Source organism: Corvus moneduloides, chromosome 17 (genome assembly GCF_009650955.1).
Source record: "Corvus moneduloides isolate bCorMon1 chromosome 17, bCorMon1.pri, whole genome shotgun sequence".
Classification (NCBI taxonomy): Eukaryota; Metazoa; Chordata; class Aves; order Passeriformes; family Corvidae; genus Corvus; species Corvus moneduloides.
Genome location: NC_045492.1, coordinates 6,911,120 through 6,932,488, shown reverse-complemented (window position 1 = coordinate 6,932,488; position 21,369 = coordinate 6,911,120). Strand labels below are relative to the sequence as shown.

The 21,369-nt window shown below is 51.9% G+C and overlaps 1 protein-coding gene across 1 annotated transcript in view; it reads right to left on the bottom strand.

Annotated features, from left to right (window-relative positions):
• CDH22 (cadherin 22) overlaps positions 1 to 21,369 on the bottom strand; it is a 76,924-nt gene that overhangs the window by 14,911 nt on the left and 40,644 nt on the right. Inside the window, exons 5-8 of the mRNA XM_032127025.1 lie at positions 13,712 to 13,879; positions 12,593 to 12,780; positions 11,511 to 11,764; positions 4,333 to 4,469 (exon numbers count right to left, since the gene is read on the bottom strand). Coding sequence (XP_031982916.1) covers positions 4,333 to 4,469; positions 11,511 to 11,764; positions 12,593 to 12,780; positions 13,712 to 13,879 — 747 coding nt within the window. The remainder of the gene's footprint in view (positions 1 to 4,332; positions 4,470 to 11,510; positions 11,765 to 12,592; positions 12,781 to 13,711; positions 13,880 to 21,369) is intronic.

Sequence of the window (21,369 nt, the reverse complement as noted above, 5' to 3'; positions counted from 1 at the left end):
TGACTGACATGCAAATTAGTTTAATTATTTCTTCTTCTAAAATAAATTATATTTTGCAGTGGCTGCAATATGTTGTGTCAGGCAAAATTACATTCAATATTTTTAAACTAATTGATGTCAGCCTTGAGAAAACCTGATTGACAGCAGCGAGAAAGCTAGGCTGCTACCTAAACGCTTTCCTAAATTAAAATTAAACATGCCGTTTTTCTGCATTTCCTTCAGGAGTTGGAAGGCTATTAATCTGGAAAGACTGAGGAAAGAGACATGGAAAATACACAGAACAAGAGGGAGATGCTGGAAGCACAGCCGTGCAGTATGGGAGCTCCAGGCTGGTGACTGGCAGCTGCCTTTGCCAACAGGGGAGGAATTATTTCAGAGCCACTGGAGCTGCCGTGTGTGGGGGACGGAGCTCTGCCCAGTGCTTCCACACTGCTGCATCTGTGGCTGCCTCAACACAGCCACCAGCGTGGCTCAGGGCATGCCAGCCAGACACCCCTGCCCCGGTGCCACGTGGCAGAACAGGCAGGGCTGGGACAGGACTGGCAGGGATGGGACAGGCAGGGACAGGCAGTGCCAGGATTCTGGAGCATGAGATGGTCACAGTCCTGCTGCACGGTGACACTCAGGCCAAGAGTCAAATGCTCCAGGGGAATCTTTATCCACATCCCAGAGTATTTCCTTATTTAATTAATCATGTACGTAAGTAATCTGAACAGGACGATATTCTCCTCTTAAATATTCAGATGCAAAACACCAACTTGCCCTCTCCCTGAGTCGCAGACAGCTGAGTGCTCACAGGACTGACACCGAGCAGCCCTTGGCAACTGCTCAGCAATGCTGTAGCTCTGCAGCAGCAGCTCCCAGGGATGGATGACAGTGCTTGGTCACCCCTGCTGTGGCAGGAAAGGAGGGGACTTGTGGTTTCTGTTGTGCCAGGAACCAGCCCTTACTCCTCCAGACCCTCACACAATCTCACAATAAAGCACTTTGCATATTTACACCCAAACCTCTCCTGTGGAGCTCCAAATCCAGCACATGCCATTTGCCTTCCTCCCCACACACCCAAAAGTGCTCAGCAGCTTCTCTGGGTCTGAGGAGAGCCCAGGAGACCATGGGCTGCCACATGCAGCTGGAGCACCTGGAGCAGCCCAGCTCAGGGACACTGCTGGACACAGCATCCAACCCGCTCTTCTGTGTCAAGACCAAATTGGTACAATACTGAATTCAAAATTTTTACATTAGTAAGGAAGTCAGAAGAGGCAGGAGTGGAATTTATTCCTCACTATCTCAGCAAATTGGGAGAACAAAATGCAGAACAGAAGACTGGGATGTGCCACTCTGCTCTCCAGCCCTGATGCCACAGCTCTGGGGCACAGGGTGTGTTTGTAGCTGTTGGTGCAGCTCCTGCCTGCAAACCAGATTGCTGTGCCAAGGACAGAGCAGGGGCATGCCAGGGGTATGACTCGTCTGACAGGTGGCTGTATCAGAGGCTGGAGCTGAAAACGTGGCTCCCAGCTGAGGGGAAGCAAAGTGGAAGCAGCAGTTAAGCCAAGTAACATATAAATGGCTCTCACCTCTCCTGAGTCCTGCCCAAACTCAGCAGCATGAGAGTCATTAAACTGCATCCAAACACAATGCTCTGATTAAAGCCAGTCTCCAGCAGGAAGATTTATCATCTCAATTACCAGCAGTGGACACAGCAGTCAAGGCCTCATCATTTTACATGAGCAAAGAGGAAAACAGGAAGAGAATCACTAATATTAGCCCAAGGAAGGTAAACAGCTTGCGAGGGAGATGAAGATTTATCTGTGGGAATGCTTGGCCTGGTCCCAGGCTAGATTAGCTGAACAGCCCCCATGCTTCCTGCTGGCTGCCACGCTGCGAGGCCAAACACTCTGCTAGTCCCCGGCCAGCCAAGGCAGCTCCTGGCTGGGGTGGCAGAGCTGTCCCTTGCTCCTCATGCCAGCAGTGAGAAGCCCAGACAGCTCATGGGCACAGCTGGGCACCTTCTGCAGCTTTTCTTACTGCTGGCAGGGGCAAAAACACTCTGATACCCGCAGGTGGGACACACCCTGGACACGGTCTGTGCTGCAGCAGCAGCGGGTGCCAGACAGGGCTCTGCAGGGTTGGGGCACAGCTCCTGTTTGGAGCTGCTCGAGCCCCACAGGCTGTCTGTGGGAACAAAGTGCTGCCAGTGGGGCTGGCTGTCCTTCAGTGGTCAAATCCTGCCCAGGACAGGCCCGCCAGCAGACCAGGAGGGCAGCTTGAGGAGGCCACAGGGATGCCACATCTTGTTGTGACACACTCCAGGCCAAGTGACTGGTGCCATGGGAATCAAGCGGGCCCTGGCACCATAGGAATACAGTAGGTACAGTTTCCCACCAGTCCCAATGAGCTGAGGCACCAGGCACAAGCCTGGGCAGCAGGACTCCCACTTCTTGGGTTTGTTCCATTCCTCCTGCCAAATTTGCATCTCACTGAGGAAAGAGAATATATGACCACTTGCCTCTGGTGGAGTTGGTGATGTCCAACTGTGGCATCCAGCTGCACCCCATATGCCCATGGTGAGCATCACAGAGCCCTGCCAGCACCCCCGGCCCAGACACTTGTGTGCCAGGAACTGCACTGCTGGATGTGCTGATGCCAGCGTGGAGGCTCCCAGCCGCCCTGCATTCCACGCTCCCACTGCCATGGCTGATCCCACTGCGCCAGGCACATCCCAACAGCTGCTGCACAGCCCCGCTCTGAAACCCCTCCATCACTCAGAAGGCTGTACCTTTACAACTGCCCTTTCTGCCAGAGGATTCAGACATAAATTGTACTTTAAATTCAATATCAGTCATTAATATTTCATGATTACAAAACGTTAAGGATAATGTCACTGGGAAGAATGTCTGGGCAGTTAAAACGGATGAGTCAGAGCTCACCATGGGAGAAGTCAGAGCACTGAAGAGTCTCCCTGGCTTTTGAAGCGATCCAGCCTGACAGGCTTCCCTGCCAGAGGGGAGCTGCAGCATTTACTGACTTGTTCTAAAATCCTAGCTATAGCGTGTAAATATTGTCCTTCTGATTCTTGTCACCTCACGTTTCCTGTGGATGCTGAGTTGTGCTGCAATGCCGCCATCCCCTCCTCCCTGCAGAGCCTCCCCATGGAGCCCCCAGTACCAGGCCACAGCTCGGCTATGGGCTGCCCTCCCTGTGATGTGATCAGGCAGGGCTCACAACAGTGCCACAGCCAGACAGTGCAGGGGTCACTCCCGTCATCCAGCACAGAGCGAGACTGGGATGCACCACGGAGCCAGAGATATCCCCTCAGGGCAGTGGGGGTCTGGCCAGGGCCACTGACCTCTCCTCTCCTGGGCCATGGGGCCTATACCCTTGCCTGGCCAGAGTGGGTGGCAGGATCTGACCTCTGGGACCCAAGTTAGGCCTTGACCTGGCTCCTTGAACATGAACAGCAGCTTCAACACTCAAGAATGAGCAAAGAAACACTCACAGCAAAGCCCGGGGAAGACTCCTGCCCACAGACAGACAGGCCTTGGCACATGTCAGCAGGGGTAAGGAGGTGCTCTGCAGCCACAGCAGCTCCCTGGTACCCACTTGCAGGGCAGAGGCAGAGCACAGCAGGGCCCAGGCTACCCTGGTGACTTGCACATCCAAAATATGGAAAATTCTGAAGAATATGGCAATGCCTTTCTGTTTCCCAGCATCGTGCCTGGGACATTCTGCTTCCACAGTCCCTTCCCCCTGCTGCAGTGCCAGGACCTCCCATCCATTCCTTCTGTACCAAGCCTGCACCTCCCCAAGCACACAGAAGGCATCCAGAGCTACAAACCCAGGTGCAGGTACAATCTATGAGTCCCAAACACTGAGAGCTCTGGCAGAAGTGAGTGCTGACAGTCCCCCAGTGCCACAGGGCTCCAGCTGACAGGACATCCACGCAGGGCCCATGACTGATCTGGGGAAGGCAGGTGATGTGAGCACAGCCCCCCGGGAGCCCCCGGTGCTGCTCAGCAGGTGTGAGTGCAGGCAGTGAGCTGCGCAGGGATGACTGGCAGAGATGGTGCAGAGATAACACAAATTTGATTAGTGTTCATCAAATATACTATTCGACCATGCTCCCTTATTAATGCTCGACTCAGGAAGAGTATTTTTAGGTTGTCTAGGGAGATGTCAGACTCAGTGCTGCTGCATTTATTTTTCTTTTTTACTTCAGCGTTGATTAACACTTGTGTCTTGGCCACCCCCTGCGATAACAGCACCCATATTCCTCCTCCTGCCCCTCTCCAGTTCTGCACAGACCCTGCTCCACACAGCATTCCTCCATCTCACCTGCTTCCATCGCCAGGACAGTGATGTTGTGCCACCCTGCTGTCTCCCGGTCCAGGACCTTTCCTGTCACAATAGCACCTGTTTTGGCATCGATGTCAAAGATCCTCTCAGCATCTGTGCTGCGGTCGATGGCGTACCTGTGACCAAGCAAAACGGGGAAACCATGAGCAGCTGGATGTGCCAAGCCCACCCTTACCACCAGCCCCAGGAGTACTGGAATCTAACACCACAGGCCCTGGATCACTGCTCTCCTTGTCCTGTGCTGCAGCATGGTACAGGAAGGCCTGGTTTCTACCAGGCTGCAAGCCCAGAGCCTTCCACTAAAATTAAAGAGTGGCTTTTGGTGCATAAAGTGGAACTGTGCACAGACTTTGGATGAGGGGAACAACCTGCTCTGATGGGAAGCTTATGCTCTGGATAAAGAGTGCAATACAGAAATCGTGGGCTGTAACTTCACTTGTGACTCTGGGAAGCTTCAGTGCTGTAGGTTCCGGAAAAGCATGAACCAAGCTGAAGGTGGGCACCCCTGCTCGAGGAGCCCATCTCACCTACTACCCTCTCTCCTGCTCCTGCCCCTGCATCCACTCAAGTGAGAGACCCAGAAGGCAGCACACAGTAGGCTGTAAGCCAGATGTGCAGACACCTCAATTGCTAGAGGTGGCACAAAGCACAGGATCTGGACTGAACCTGTGCAACTGGTGCAGCAATCCTAGCAGCAGAGGAGGGGGCAGCAGCCAGCATCCCCCATCAACACAGCACATCATGCCAGCAGCCCCAAGATTTGCCCTATTTTGAACTTCCCAGTCCCACAAGGAACAGGCTGATGAGCTCCTCCAGCTCAGACTGTGTCCAGCTGCTCAGCAGACACCCATCACAGGCAGTTCCACTGTGCTCCTTCAGCTGCTCCAGTGCTGCCCCAAACAGCCCCTCCTGAGGGTGGAACCCATGTACTCGCTGGGCCACCTCCAGAGGACATGATTCCCACTTCTCCCCAAGGGCAACCCCACAGCTCATGAGGAGTCAGACACCAGGTTTAGTCCTGAGCCTTCACCAGGACACCACAAATCCATGTGGCATGTCCTGCATTTCCAACCATTACACATGGAATGAAGCAAGCCAACATTAAATCAGGGCACAATGAGATGTGAGCTCCTGGGGGAAAGGGCTGGAAGGAAAATCTGATCCAGCTGAGGCCCTCGAGCACAGCCGTAGCACAAATAACACAAACCACCACTGCAATCAGAATTAGAAATCCAGAAGGCCTGCAAATCACAAACAATACAGCATAATGTTATTGTGTACAGCATCTTTCACACACACTGAATCCCAGAGTGCTTCACAGAATTAAATAATACAAGACAGCAAAGAGTACAAAGGATAAATTACCAAAAGGAGGGCTGTGAATAAATTAAAGCCTTCAGTCACATGTCCAACCACAGAAGGAAGATAAATGTAGGGACAAAGCACACTGGAAAGCTGGGGAGGTAGGACTGAGAGGCCACATTGGACAGGAGCAGAGCAGGACAGGCTCCAGGCTAGCAGGAGGTTCAGGACAGGGGAAGTGCTCCACGTGCTGCAGAGCAGTTTTCCAGCTGTGGGTCCATCATCCCCATAGCTCACAGCTAAGGAACATCAGCTCACCTTCTCTATGCAAGGATGACCATAGATGGCCCTGTGCTGTTCTGCCCCATGCCCTGGGACAGCACCAGCTGCAGATGGGAGTGCCTCTGGCAGAGCCCCTGTCCATCCACACAGCTCCATCGCTGATGGAGGCACACACAAAGGCATTCCCACACTGTTTAACATGTTATACAGTACCAGATTACATTCCCTAGCTCTCTCCCTTTCACAGATAGGGAGATGAGAGAGTAAATACAACAGCACTTACTTGTAGCCAAACAAAAACATTCAAAAGTCGCTATCTAAATTGCACTTGCACCCAGCCACCATCTAGCACCTATGTAGCTGACTTCCTCTTCCCCCCTTGCATCTAGAGGTGATGGACATCTCTCACAAAAAGCCAGGTACAAGCTCATGTATCTCAAAACCAACTACTAGAGACTGCCTGCATTTTCTGCTCCAACTCCCAGCTGGCAGCAGAGCTTTTACAGGAGCACAGCCAACTCCAAAAGGGACAGTGACACTGTCTCGGCATGTACTGCAGCCTCTCATCCACTCTCTGTTCACCCACTGCAAAGGAAAAGGAGAGGTCTGGCCACTCTGAATTGTAGAAATCAGTCTGATGCTCTGCTGGAAAGAGGAACAGAAACTGGGATGACAACACCTAATACCTTTCCAATAGCATAACTGATTTTACATAACTGCTTCCATTGTTCTCCCATATGACCCGACCTCAAACACGTCCTGCATTCCACTCCACTTTTCATACTGTTCAGTTCAAGATGGTACTTCACTCTCCCCACAGCTTCTCTGCCTTCCAAATAAGCACATGCCTGTTTTGATCACACTTCTGTCATTGCTGCATAAACAGAGACATCTGCAAAAAATATCCACACAGAAAAACCCAGTTAGTGATGGGAGACAGCCCCAAGCCTGGATACATCTGACAGGGCTGCCTGCCCAACCAGAGGACAGGAGGATGGCAGGGAGTGTTCAGTGTAATGCCACTGGGAACCTGTTCTTATGCTTCTCATTGCTTTGCTGCTGAGGTTGTCTTCTGTCCCTTCTGAATGGTCTGCTACAGACACGCTGCCTGTACCCCATGGCCAGGCACAAACCAAACCACAACTCTGATGCCTTTGTCACGCCTGCTACAGAGAACTGTCATCTTCTCCCTGCCACAGGGAAGGAGACAGTGCTCAGCACACTGCCTTGGCCACATCAGCAGGGCTGACCCTGCTGCCACTCACTGTGACTGTGGAGGTGGCCAATCCAGGTGGGTCTGCAGCTCTCTGGAGATATCAAAGGCCATGGAGGCTCTGGAGCACTAGGCTGGCATGGGAGCTGGGGACTGGGGGGGGTGGCACAGGGATGTCCACCCACCCCCCAAAGCCACAGCCATAACCTGCTCAGAGCTGCAACAACAGACTTCACCTTCCAACAGCTTCCATCTCATCCCACGCTGGAGCAAGCAGCGCTTTGCTGTGCTCACTCACATCATTTTGTGCAACACAACCTTCACCACCAGTTTCTCCACTTCTACTCCAGCTTCATATTCACCCATCCCACTGAAGTCAAACGGTGCTTCTCACCTGGGAAGAGGCAGCATTTAATCCCTCGTCCTCCAGGTACTCAAGGACAGGACCTATGCTCATCTCTCCTGCAGCTGGCTGGTGCTCCGTATCTGGAACCGCAGTCCCCAGCTCTGATTGGGATGCGGACCTTGTACTCCATTTCCCTCTCTTCCTGCTGGCACTGCCTGTTGATGTGGATGTTACAAGTGACTGTTTAATTTCGACAGCTTTCTCAGTGCTCATCTTTCCCATGAATGCATTTCTCAAGCAGTTTGTTTCACTTCTCCCTCGAACACAACAAGAAGAACATTTTATGCCATGTGTTTTGTTAATAGCGAGCTTTTCAAACACTGTATGAAAAGCTTTTTGTTGTGTTTGTTTTTTCCTCCTCTCCCTTTTGAATTGAAGCAGGTTGTAGTTCTTGCTGTGCTGTTGGAGTCTACAAAATGCCCATGTCCAACACGTGTCTCCGGATTTGGTGAATGCCAAACAAGAATATCTCTAAGAACCTTAAATCCCAAGCAACATCTTCCCAGTGCTGATAAAGCCTGGAATGCACACAATCAGAGCACAGGCTCCTACTGCAGAGAGAAAAACAAAAGCCTCCCAATACAGCCTCACACACACAGACAGTCTATCACTGTATTACTTCATACAATGGCTCAGCTGAGAAAAACTGCACTATGCCCAGAAAACACACAGCTAAAGCCAAAAAGCCAACTGGAAACTAAATTTTTTTCTGAAAAGGAACAGTTCCAGCCTTTGATAGGCAAAAAAAAAAAAAAAAAAAAGGATGGAATAAAATAAAAAGAACCAGACCTTTAGGAGGGCATTTCCCACACTGGTACCACAGAAGGTTTTATACCCCACAGAGGGTTCATACAGCCCTTGCCCATGCTGAGCTCAGCACAGCTCCCTGCTCACGCACTGGTGTCACTGGGAGGGTGTCCTTCTCTGAGAGGTGGGGTGATCTCCAGGCACCTCCTTGCACCCAAGCAAGCAGCTGCCAGGAGCTCTGCAGCCAATATGCAGCTGGAGTGAGGCAGGGAGGAGGTGCCTCAGGGATACCCCTTCAGTCCTCATGTCTTTGTAACAGGTCACTTCGACCCAGTCCAGATTGTGGGAAGGGATTTGTTCTCAAACCAAGTCACTGCATCCTGTGGGACACGCGGATCACCAAGACGGCAAGGGAACATCAGGCTGGAATGTGCCTCTGGCAGTTGCTTTGGGCACAGCAAGAGTCACACAGCCTTGTTCGTGCTGGCCCGGGGCTGAAAACAAAAAGCCAAGGGCACCTCCCTTCCCATTTGGCTAAAAATACCTCTCAAACCTTGTTACTGGCAGCCTGGTGTCAGCAGGACCTGGAAACCCTGACAGAGCTGATTTCTGCTCTGCTGTCTCTGGCAATCCTTGTTCTTTCCTGCCTCAAGGGGAGAGTGCATCTCAACATGACAGGAAGTTGTGGCTCCCCTATATACAGGCAGAGGCAACACACAGACCCGAGTCCAGGAGAGCAGCCACTGCAGAAGCACAGCCGTGCCTCTGCTCCCACCTCTGGCAGGTGAGGAGCAGGAAATTAAAGGGATCCACTGAACTGCAGCAACTTCAAAGGGTTCATACCAACTTCAAGGCGATGAGGATCAAATGCTGGTCATGCCATCAGGACCAGGTACTCTCTCATGTATCAGAGGTGAAGTACAAGTGCTGGCTTCTTGTGACTGCACTTCCGAGCAGCACACTTGAAACGAGAGGTGACTTACTGCCGTCTCCTGCTGATGGGTTAGTGTCACATCCTGGTGCTGCAAGGTGCTGGCATTAATGTCTGTGCACTGCTTTGAAGCTGTGAACGGCTGCCTACGCAGCAAAGTATTTTATTAAATTACCTGGCTAGCCAGAGGACAGGGAACCAGGAGAGATCCAACTGTACCTTCCTCCCGAGTTGGTGCTGCATCAGCATGACCAACATCAACCTGCAGCTCCACTTGGGTATGTGTTAAAATGGCTGTGAAGGCTCATCCTGCTGCACTGCCACTGCTCGTGACAGCAGGGACTGCCAACACAGAGGGAGTGAAGGGATGGACCAAGTCCCACAGGGAAGCATGGGGGACACAGGATGAGCTACCTGCCCGGGGATAGCTGGAGGCAGGACACGTATTTGAATGCATCAAGCCTGACAAGGGAAAACACATGGCAATTCCCAAGCTGCAGCAGATGCCTGGGAGTCCTGTTGGCTGGGTCCTTGTGTCTAAGCACGAGGCACTCACTGCCTTGCCAGCACGGAGCTCACTGGAGGAGAGACTCCCAAAGCAAAGTTTGGGCTCTCACCATCTTGCTCCTGCCCAGTACTTGAATCCGCTTCTCTCTGGTCCAAGTCTCCACCGCCTTCTGCATAGCATAAAGAGCCTCTCTCCACTGCTTTCTTTTGGTCTGTCTGCAAACAATGCAGCAAGCTCCACAGGGAAGCAACACAAAGAACAAGAAAAAACAAGAATAAGAACAGTTCTGTCCCCAAGGTCCCTTTTCTACAATTACAGATCAGAAAATAAAATCTATATTCTGCAGCACTGCTAGAAACAGTCAAGTGAAAAAGCATGTGCACACACACAGATATGCGGACACACCACTCTCCTGAAGGGTGTGAGCTGACAGCCACATGCTCAGGGGCAGCAAAGAAAGAAATCAGACATGTAGCCTGACTGGAGAGGGAGCAGAGAGTCACAGGACAAGGTGAGCAGAGGTATGTTGAGAACACATTCAGCACTCAGCACCCACTAGTGTAAGTGGTGCAGCACTCATATACACAGTTCCTGGCACATCAAGGCTGATTTCATTCACATTCCCCCCAAAGTCAACTTTGAGCATCCAGCTTTGTGACACTACTCTCTACTAGCTGCCAGGCATCTGTAGATGGCAGCTTTCCATCTGTAAATGCGTTTCTGAGCTTTCTAACCATCTCAGTCTTTGTTTCCATGAGGATCAGGAGACCCCCCTCACCCCACCATGAAACAGTGGGTCTCCCGTGGCTGCACAGCACCGAGCTCAGTGCCCCAAACAGGCACTGGGGCATCACTGAATGCAACCAAGTGCTGTAACTGAGCCCTCCCTAGCCTGTCCCCCTCCACCACACGTCCCTATCCCTGTCCTTCCTAGTCTATTGCTGTGGGGCTGACTCCCTGCAGAGCTCTCAATCCAAAGCCAATGCTGCTCCCTGGAAGTGAGCGGCTCCACGGGTGCCTGCAGCCCCGCTGGCACCTGGCACCAGAACACACATTTCAAGGAAATTTTCCACACGTTGAGGATGTTTTCTGAACACCAGATTTTCAACCCAACTGCTCGTGACTCAGGCCAGTTGGCAGGGCCAGAAGGCTGCTTTGTGCCTTAGGTAATAACAATTTAACAAGGTAACAATCTCTTTAGCCACAAATTAAATGGAAATGGGAAATGTCCTGTGCAGATAAGCCGCTGGCTGGATTATGTCCCCTGCCCAAATACAAACTCCTCTGATCTTTGATCCTATGCACACATGCACGCACACACAGCCAGGCTGTGGCTCTGCACCTCCCAAGCCTCACCTCGTCTATCACCCTTCACCACTGTCCTCCTGCCACTCCTGGTGTCTGGCCTGTGTCAGGTACCACTGCAGATAGCTCGCTGTCAGCAGTGAGGACACACAAGCATCACCCAGCCACCTTCCCTGACACTCCCTTGCACTCACAAACCCATCACCTGTCAGTGACGTATCTGTCGCCTGCGAGACGGCTGCGCTTGCTCGTGCACAGGCTGCCACTCACCTGCCAGCTGCCTGTCCCACGAGACACTCACACACTCGGCCACACATGCAGCACTTGCCACTTTTACCTGCACTCTCCTACCTCCTCTGTCCCAGCCACGGCCACAAGCCCTCCCAGACCACATGTCCCTTGCAGGTGACCCCATGCCCACGCCTGGAAGGGGGATGCTGTCAGGTTCGGACGGCTGCTTTACCGGACAGGGTGGTTCGCTGTGTCCGGGTCCAGGGCAGTGACCACCCCCACGACAGATCCAACATGTGCATCCTCCTGCACCTCCATCAGGTTGGAGGGGGGCCGGAACTCGGGGGGCTCATCGACGTCCAGCACTGAGACGCGCACGATGGTCTGGTCCCGAAAGGTGCCCAGGTCCACGAACCGCGGGTCCACGAACTTGTTGAGGGCCTCCACCACGACAGTGTGCACTTTTTTTGACTCATAGTCAAGAGGCTGGGACAAAGAAAGAGGGTAAGCCACAGCCAGTCCAAGGTGCCCCTCTGCTGCCCCTTCCTTCACCAGAGACATCGGGGCAGTACTAAAGCCACTAAAACCACCTGCTGCCAAGCAGTGCCTCTATAGCAGCCTGGGGGCTTCTGCTTTGCTCTTCTGCCAGCAACACCCATACTGAGGGGGCAGGAGGAAGCATCCAGCCCACTCCTCTCAGGGCTCCTAACAGGATGCCCAGGCTGTGAGCAGCCAGGATTCACTGGGAAGACAGCACAGTGTGTGCTGCACATGAGCGAGTTTTGATCATTAATCACCCCATTCTTATTTCTACAGGGGAGGCAAGCTGCATACAGTGGCCTTGAAGAACAATCATTCTTTCCTGCCTGTACCAAATATTTGCTTGATTGTTTTTGCCACCAAAAGCAGATACAGTTTAAGTGCTGCTGGTCAGGTACAGGAATTAGATGGGCATTTTTCTCCCCTAGCAGGTGCTGTCAACAACAGCTGTAAGCACTCCTCTCTGCAGTCCTATGCATGGTGCCTCCTCTGCACAGCTTGCTGCTTCACTGCCACCCCCAAGCCACCCTGGGACTCCAGCAGGCACTCTGTGCTGCCCCTTTTCAGCCTTTCCTCCCAGACAGCCCTGCATCTTGCCATCCAGGCAGAGCAAAGACAGGTCTCTCCCTGCATCAGCAGGCACAAAAATGCAACTGCTACTGCTAGAGCAGCGCTCAGAGCATTTTCTTCAACTCAGATTCAACAGCAGCAGTCCCCAAAGGAAAGGCTCCTCCTAGGGACCTGTGACCTCCCTACTCAACCAACGCTTCTCACCTTCTGTACCGTGATGACAGCCTCTTGGGTATTGCTGTCCGTGGTGACTTTGAACATCTCCACCCCTTCCTCATCCTTCACTTGATATGTCATGTCTGTGTTCTCCCCGACGTCGGAGTCCTCTGCCTTCACCCTCCCGATGGCAGTGCCCACGGGGGCTGTTTCGACAATGCTGAACTGGTACATCTCTGGAGGAGAAATGAGTACCAGGGTCACTGCTTCTGCCTTTGAACCGCCCCCAGCCTTCACAGACCTACCTGGGGCACCTTTGGGCTGTGAGAGTTGCTCAAACCCCACCGTGTCTACAGTCCAGAATGGCCCAAGAGGAGAAGTAAATACACCAACCAAAAACAAGGGTTGAGGGAAGGTAATTGGGGAGCACTGACATTCCAGGTGCTGTGTGAAGTAAGGGCTGATTTCTCTGCATGGACACTGCAATCAGTGCTGATTCCTTGCAAAGATTCCTTTACAATTTCTGATTTCTAGGAGATGCAGCCTGAGAGCCAAGCCTCCTCCAGCTCCTTCCCTGGGAGCTGCCAGGCCCCACAGTTGGAGTGTGCTGCAGAGCCCACTCCATGCAGCAGGATCACTCTGCACCTTGTCTGGGGAGGGTCCCAGATCAGACACCAGCACCAGCCACAGGCCATTAGCAGCAAGTTGAGAAACAGAGCTGTGCTGTGACAAGGCTGCTGCCCCTGAGCCATGTCACTGTTCTGGAACTGGGGCAAGGGTGTGCCAAGCTCTCACATAGCAGCCAGGAAGTGCCAGGCCAGCAGCCAAGTCCCTGCCCCAGCTCCCAAGGGACAGCAGCATGGTGGGTCTTGCTGGCTTCCAGCTGCTTGGAGAGGGCTCAGGAAAGGGCCAGCTCTGCTCTCCCACTATGCAAGTCATGCTTGCTTCCAGGACCTGCACTGGAGCAGGGATCTGGCACCCACTGTGCTGCCAGGCAGGAACACATTCTGACCCAGGCCCGGAGCTGGGCATGCCACGGTCCTTTGGTATGGTCACCCTGCCAGCAGCTGGAGTGGCCAGGCTGGCTCAGCCTGCAGGTTCCACCCCACCACCCACAGGGAACCAGGACATGCTCCAGTGCCCACCCCCATCGCCAGTGGGACTTACTTTGAGGGAAGCGTGGTGGGTTGTCGTTGACATCAGTGACTACGATGGTGACTGTGGTGGATCCAGACAGGCCACCCAGCTGTCCTGCCATGTCTGTTGCACGGATCACCACCTCGTAGCGGTCCTGTGTCTCACGGTCCAGGTCTGCCACGGCTGTCCGGATCACACCTGGAAACCAGCAGGACAGCTGAGCACAGGCAGGGCCCAGAGCCACAGAGAGGGTGAGGCTGGAAGGGGCCACAGGAGATTACTTTGGACAAGATCAAGACCTAAACAGGATCAGCTGGATCTCCCTCTTCACATGGTGCAGATGTATTTCACCAGCCTTCATGGCCCTTCCCTGGACTCACTCTGGTATGCCCACCAGAATCACATTTGGCAGTCAGACACAGCACTTGCATCTCACCAGTGCACAGTAGAAGGGACTGTCACCTCCCTTGACTGCTGGGGACACTCTCCCCAGCCACAGCCCTGGTGCTGCTGGCTGCCTCTGCCACAGGAACACACTGCTGGCCACAAACAGCATCTGCTGAACCCCTTTGCAATAGGTAACATAAGCAAAAGCCAATTAAGGGAAGAGAAGGGCACTGGGGAGAACAACAAGCCCAGGGGGTTGTCAGCCAGCCAGAAACATCCCAAAAATCTTCCTGAAGCCCAGGAAATGGCCACAGGCCCAACCTGCTCCCAGCAAGTCTCCTCATAAAGCATGAAAGAGTCCCAACTGCTGCTTCTCCCGTGGGCTACTGGCAGCTCCCACTGGTTTAAACCCTGGCACAGAGGAGGTTTGTGCTTCTCTCCAGGGTGACTGGGAGCTGGGTGAAAGATCTGTTGGGGTCAGAGGATTGGTGGGGGCAGGAGTCACAGGAGGGAGAGGACTCATCCTCACCCCCACCCAAATGCGGGGGCTGTGCTGGGGCCAGCCTCAAGGTCTGCTCTGTAAAAACCCAGTCTGAGTCACAAAACCCCTCTGGCACAGATCTGCAACAGCCCACTTATCCTGATCTGCTGAGCAGGAGCCAGGCTTGCTGCAGCACCCCTTACAGAACAGGGCTGTCCCCAGCCCAGGCTCCATCTCCAGGTGCCGTGGCCCAGGCACACCTGGGGGAGACCTGTGTGATCTGGAGAAAGGGAGGAGGGGCAGCACATTTCTAAAAGTCTGTCTGCACAAAACCCCTCATTTTCAAATGTCCTTCTAAGTTAAGAGACCAGAGGTGCTGAAACACATGCTCTGTGTCAGAGAATGCACTGGAGCTTAACAAAATGAATGGTATGGTAGTACTTCTTACAAAAGTAAGTCTCTTAAAAACAGTGTTTACAGGTCTCCAATATTCATCTGGGATTGGGGAAATGACTAGGACTAAAATATAAAGGAATGTAAAACAGAAAACAAAGAGCAGTAAAAGCCTGAAACCTCTGCGAATGGCAGAAATTACCACTCACCCACGACTGTTTCATTTAAATGGAAACGAAGTAGAGAAGAAACATTTTGAGGATGAAAAAAAGAAAGAAACGACTCTGCCCTGACGTGACACGAGGGTCACGAAGGAATGAGTGCTTACATGGATACAAGGTCATTAGCACCACATTCCATTCCCTCTGTACAAGCAGCACCCCGTAACAGACAGGAATCAGCTTAAAACCCCCTCCAGCTCAGTTTTTTAACATTCCCACAGATTAGGACATTGTTTTATGTTTTCGTAAATCCTCTTTCTTCCAGGGTTTTCTGTTTAACTATCAGCTTTACCTCCTCCTACTGTGAACTGCAAATTCATCTCGGCTTTGTTTCACCAGTAATCCTGCCTGGTGCTAGGGACAATACTGGAGGAGGCTGCTGGAATGGGTCTCCAGTGAGGGGCCTGACCCAGAAGGAACAGGAAGCTCCTTTCTTGCTGAGCAAACAGTAGAGAATCATCCAGTGGTCTGAGCACCTTGCAATCCATTTGCTGATGTGCAGCACATCGAGCAGTGGTAGAGCATTGAAGCTCCAAGTCACCAAGAGCACAGCAGAGGGGAGAGCTGAGTTCCAGCAGGCTGCAAGGAGCCAAGATATGGCTGCAGGGATAGATCCCAAGGCTTCTGCACTCCACAGCCAGCAAGATTCCAGTTTCCCTGTTTGCTTGCCCGGTGTGGCCTCATGCACCTGCAGACAAGGGCTCACGCCATGGAGGTCAGAGGCAGTCAGAAATGCCACTGAGCTGGGAGGATTAAATTCCTACCCCTCGCCCTTTGCATGACATTACAGGTGCATCAGGAGCTGGCAACACTGTTCAGGAGACATTTATCACTCCTTCCTTTCTGAAACTAGCAATTATTCCAATGATTAGCATTGCCAGGATTTATTATAAAGACATAACCACCATTTCAGATCCTCGCCATTCTCCAGATCTTGTGGATAGGCACCATTATCACCCAGTTTCCCCTTGTTCCTCTGTCACTTCAAGTTCTGTAATTACCCGGACTCCCCTGCCTTCAGCCCCATGGATAAGGGAGCAGGTGTTTATTCTGTGATGGGGCCCAGGGTCTGCTCTGACCCCCTCATTCATCCTGGCTCTGCTCAGAGGAAGCCATTTGGCAAGGAGTCCCACTCCACGCAGAGAGGCAGAGGGGACACAGGAAAGGGAGGCAAGAACATGCCTCTGGGCACCCATCCCAGCCAGGATGGCACCCTCCCACCTGGGCAGCCAGACCAGCCCTGCACAAACACCCAGGGCTCAGGGACCAGCCCCAGCTGCTCGTGCTGACAGGCCTCTCCTGCCACTCCACTGTGAATACAAAACCGTTATTTCTGGGCAAGCACTATCTCACTGAAATTTAAGCAATTCTGTTAATTAACGGGGTCTGAAGCATTTTATAATGAAAATGATTCATGTCAGCACAATAGTGATGAATTGGGATGAGAGGGAAAAAGCTCATGCATTCACCAAGGCTGTAATGACTTAACTGAGCTGCTCGTAATGATATAGTTCATAATATGCCATGCAAGATGGGAGGAAAGTGCTCAGGCACTTCCCAGAACACCTCCAAGGTCACTCGTCCCAATGGGGAGCAAGTCCAGGCCATTTGGCACATACAGAAAAGGGCAAATGTCCCCAACCAGCCCCTGTTCTTCCAGCAGCACAAGGCAGACAAAATCTCTGCCTGTGGCTGGGGTGGAGACTGATCAGAAACTCCCTCTCATGGTGTTGTGCTTCTAGTCCATCCTGGAAAACTGGGGATCTGCTGCAGACAAACTGCCCTGTGCCCCAGACCTCCAGGAGCCCCAGCAGGATTGTCACTGGGACACTATTCCCAAATTGCATGGGCCACACCAGGCCACCAGCACAAGAGTCAGGCTGGTTTTTTCTTCTAGGCTGAGGTACTGCTCACCATTTGCTAGTAGCCATGGCAAATCAAGGTCTCCACACAAGCTATGTGCACATGTGGCACTATGGGCACTGCCTTAAACACCCACCAGCAGCAAACCTGCATGGTCCCATCTTCCAGAGCCAAGATCGTCTCTGCTCCCAAAACCTGACCCCCTGGGACTCTGCAAAGAAGCTGGATGGTGACAGACCTTCCTCAGGGCTGTACACAGAGCACAGAAAAGTTATTGCTACCATCTCCCAAGATTCACCTTCTTTCCAGCTGGAAAAACTGACAAATTTTGTCTTTCCCAGACACTGCTAACAAAGTAAGAACAACCTCGAGCTCAGACTTGTCTCTCCCATTCTTGTCAGTATCTGTTATAGCTGAATAATGTGGACACATGGTGGCATACCCTCTGGTACAAGGCACACGTGGCTTTCCAGCATGATCCAGATTAATCAGTATAATTACCAGGCAAGGGGACACTTACAGCATCACATAAATGCCACTGAATCTGCTCCAACGGCAGACTCTTTTTTGGGCGATAAAAACAAAGCAGGACGAAGCACTCAGCAGGTAACTGCCTTCCAGGAATCCCATCATTATGGGCTTTGCTCTGCTCTCAGGTACTTCTAGGTCAGATGTCCACATCCTCGGAGACTGTTTGGACAAGGCACCTTCCAGCTGAGGGCAGAAGGAGCAGTAAGGCAGAAAGTCATGGAGTAACAAACAGGGAGCTATCCTAAGGAGGTTCTTGGTCCATCTACAGCTCAAACCAGGCAGTCTTCAAAGGCAGATGAGATTACCCTGGGCCATAAACAATCAAATTTTTAGTATCTCCAGGGATGGAAATGCCATCATCATGGTGACAAGGCTTGTCTTCCTGCCATTTGGATCTTTTTACTGTGCAAGCCTGAGAAGAGTCTGGGTCTGTCTTCTCTATCCCTCTCCTATTTAGCTGGATGAAACAGATTAATTCCTGCCAACAGCCTGGTCAGTTAGATCAAACCCATCTCTGCCTCAGGCCAGGAGTGGCAAGGCACCTGCCAAACAGACTGCAGATTCCTCACCTGTGCCCTCACCTGCCTGCAGGGACATAGAAATACCAATATATCTGCCAAGACACGAGTGCTGCTGGAAGCACACATCCTGGAAGAGGTCAGCCCTTGCAAGAAGAAGTCTTAGCCCCAAGACCCAGCACTTCAGTCACCCTCCATCCCCCCATCCTGTCCTTCAGCTCAGCACAATTTGGGAGGCAGAAGCTAAAGGTGGTCTGAGTGAGGTATGAGGCACAAGGGTTAGGGGGTTCATGGAGCACCTAACAAGGGCTTGCTCCAGGCTGGAATCAGCCTTGCCCATGCCAGTGCAGAGACAGCACACTCACCCTTCCTTTGCCCCTTCTTTTTAGCAGCTAAGTCCCTCATCATTTAACATTAATCCCCTTGGCACATTAGTAGATACACTCTAATTTCCTCAAGATGACCAAACATACAACTTGGTCCCAAATCAGCTGAAGTTCCTGCATCAGTCTGAAAAAAGAGCTGTTAATGTTCAACATTGCTAATAAGAGGAATCCCCTTAAGTAAACGCGGCTTCTCTGAAGACTCCTGTGCCTCACACTCAGACTGCCTTGTGCCTGTGCACAGCTCTGGTGGATAAAGGACAGGGATGGGGCACAGACCTGCACAACCCTCTGGGCACACAGGACCACACACATACTGATACATGTGTGTTTCCAGGCACCAAGGAGCATTTTTAACAAACTGGCAAGAGCAGCAGAGAAATGTGTTCTGCCCCCCACCACCACATCACACAGATCAACAGCTCATCAGCCCAGCTCAGCATGCAGCAGGCTCCCAGACACAGCTCCTCTCTCAGTCCAGCTTCACTGCCCCAGGACCAGGGCTGTGGTCTATCTCCAAACACAGCAAGGCTGGAAGGTAGGGATGAAACAACTAAGGACTGAACACAAATAACCATCAGCTTCATCCCAGCAGGCCAGTATCTCCATTCTTTTTCTCCCTGGCATAAAAAACCTCTAAGCCCTTACCAGCTCGGTCTTTGAATCAGGACACAGGCTCTAAAACTCAGGAGCTGGTTTAAGTCATCATAAATACCAGACTGCATTTCAAATACCCTCTGAGTCCTTCTGCCTTTTTCCTGCATTCAGCAGAGTGACAGATTTGAAGAACAACCTCTTCTTTACGGTAAAAAGTCAGGTTCCCTTGCACTCCCCCAAATTGACAAGCTGGCTTTTAAGGAAAGCACCAAGCATCACGAAACCTGCAGTGTTACATGCTGTGGTTGCTCTGTAGCACTCAATATCCCTGCAAAGGGATGAACAAGACTGCTGGAAACAGGGGCACCAGGTTGTGGGGTGTTGGGCATTTTCAGGTTCCCTACCAAGGAAGGCTGTGTGCAAGGGATCACAGGGAGCAGTGAGTCTCCAGCCACGCTGCCCAGGGATAAGAAAGGGCACTGCAAAGGACATGGGAACAGACATGAGCAGGCAGGCACAGCTGCCTGCCAAAAGAGAGATTTGCCCCTATAAAGGTGAATAATCTGCCGTGGTACAAAGAATGCAGGGTGATATAAAGCAGCATGAAAACACAGCCCTGGGATTTAAATGCACAGATTTCTCCTCTCACGTAGATGCACTCAGAGTGCCCACACTCAGGTGCCTGTCTCTGTATCTGAAAAGTATCATCTTGAAAGATCTTGGTGAGGATGAGATTCCTGGAGCTGGAACAGGAGTTGTCACTAAACCTCCCACCCTGTGTCACTCTGGGCAGAGTTGGGCTCATGGCCCAGCAGTGGTGAGGGGGGCTCTGCTGTCAGATTAGTGCTCTCACCCAGAGCCAACACCCACCACAGCAGAAGAACAGCAGGGCAGAGCTGTGTGCTGGTCGCTGTGAGAGCACAGCCTCCTCAGCAGACCAGGGCAGCCACAGCACAGGCACTGCAGCTCACCTGCTGCAAGGAGCAAGGATTGGCTGCACCCCTTCTGAGTGAGGAAGGCAGCACAAAGCAGAACAAGCTTAATGCCTGCAGGCTCTTGCAACAAGTCACGGGGTTATTCTTATAGCTGGCAAGAAAACCTTGCCTCCAAAGCTTGTACATACAAAGCTCCCCATTCACACCAAAAAAGCCAGCCTAGACCTTCAGCATGCACAGGTGAAGTTCTTGAACCTGATTTGGGGTACACAACACAAGTTTCAGTCTGTGAAACTGTCTTGGGGTGACTTTATGATGTGTATCCCATATCGCTGCCCTACGCCCAGAAATTAATTCTTGTGGCTTTCTATGCCTCTAAACTGAGCCTGAGAGGGAGAAGGAAAAACTGAGCAACACTTTTTCAAAGCAGTTTGCAGCTTGTTCAAGGTCACACAGAGATAGTGACTTTTTTTTCCCAGCTGCGGCAGGGGAGTGAGGAAGCAACCGGCTTGCTGCTCCTGGGTCAGCTTTTGGCCAGTTGTTCAGCTTCTTTTTCTCCAGAGAGAGACTGAGAGCTGAACTTTTTTTCCCTTCCCTGGAATTTCGGATTTTCTCCCTTTTCTACTGGACTGCTCCAATACCAGAGCACACCAGGAGGACTTTCCACCTAATCTCAAAGCATGAGAGTGGCTGGTGTGTATGACAGAAAGAAAAGCCCATGTGCATCAGCTGTGCTTTCTCTTCAGCATCATTCAATTCTGGAATCTTCCTGCAGCATAAATGCCATACTGCTGCTCCCACTATTGCAGTGGAGCCATTTAGATGCTTGTCTTCCTCCAAAAAGACCCGAGACACTACAGGCATTCAGGACTTACTGAGTGGCAGGACTTGGCATAGCACAGCATCCAGACGGTTTGGGTCTGCCTGTGAAAGGTCCATTGAAAACAAAATCCCAGCTGAACACTACAGCTGGTAACATCCAAGAGCAGGAGACAAAGTCAGCTACACATGGTCCATGTTCTGTACTCAAGCATGGAAACCACTTTTGTACATGCCACACCTGTGCTATGTAGGAGGGTGTGAAAAGAACACAAGACAGGGAGGGAAGAAAGAACCTGTGCTGGAAGGAGTCAGGGGCTGAGGTGGTGTGCAAGGCAGCACATGCATGCATGGACCTGCAAGGAATGGCAGAGAAGGAGGTCAAAACAAAAAAGGGAAATCAAATTGTTCTTCATTACCATATATTATAAGAAATGTAACATGCCAGGTTTTTATGGTTCTTTTTATGGCCATTAATAACAATGGTGGCTCTGAGAGCTACACTGCTGCTATGGATAATTAAATCTTATGCTCAGGGCAGAAGCTGGGCCACCCCGGGC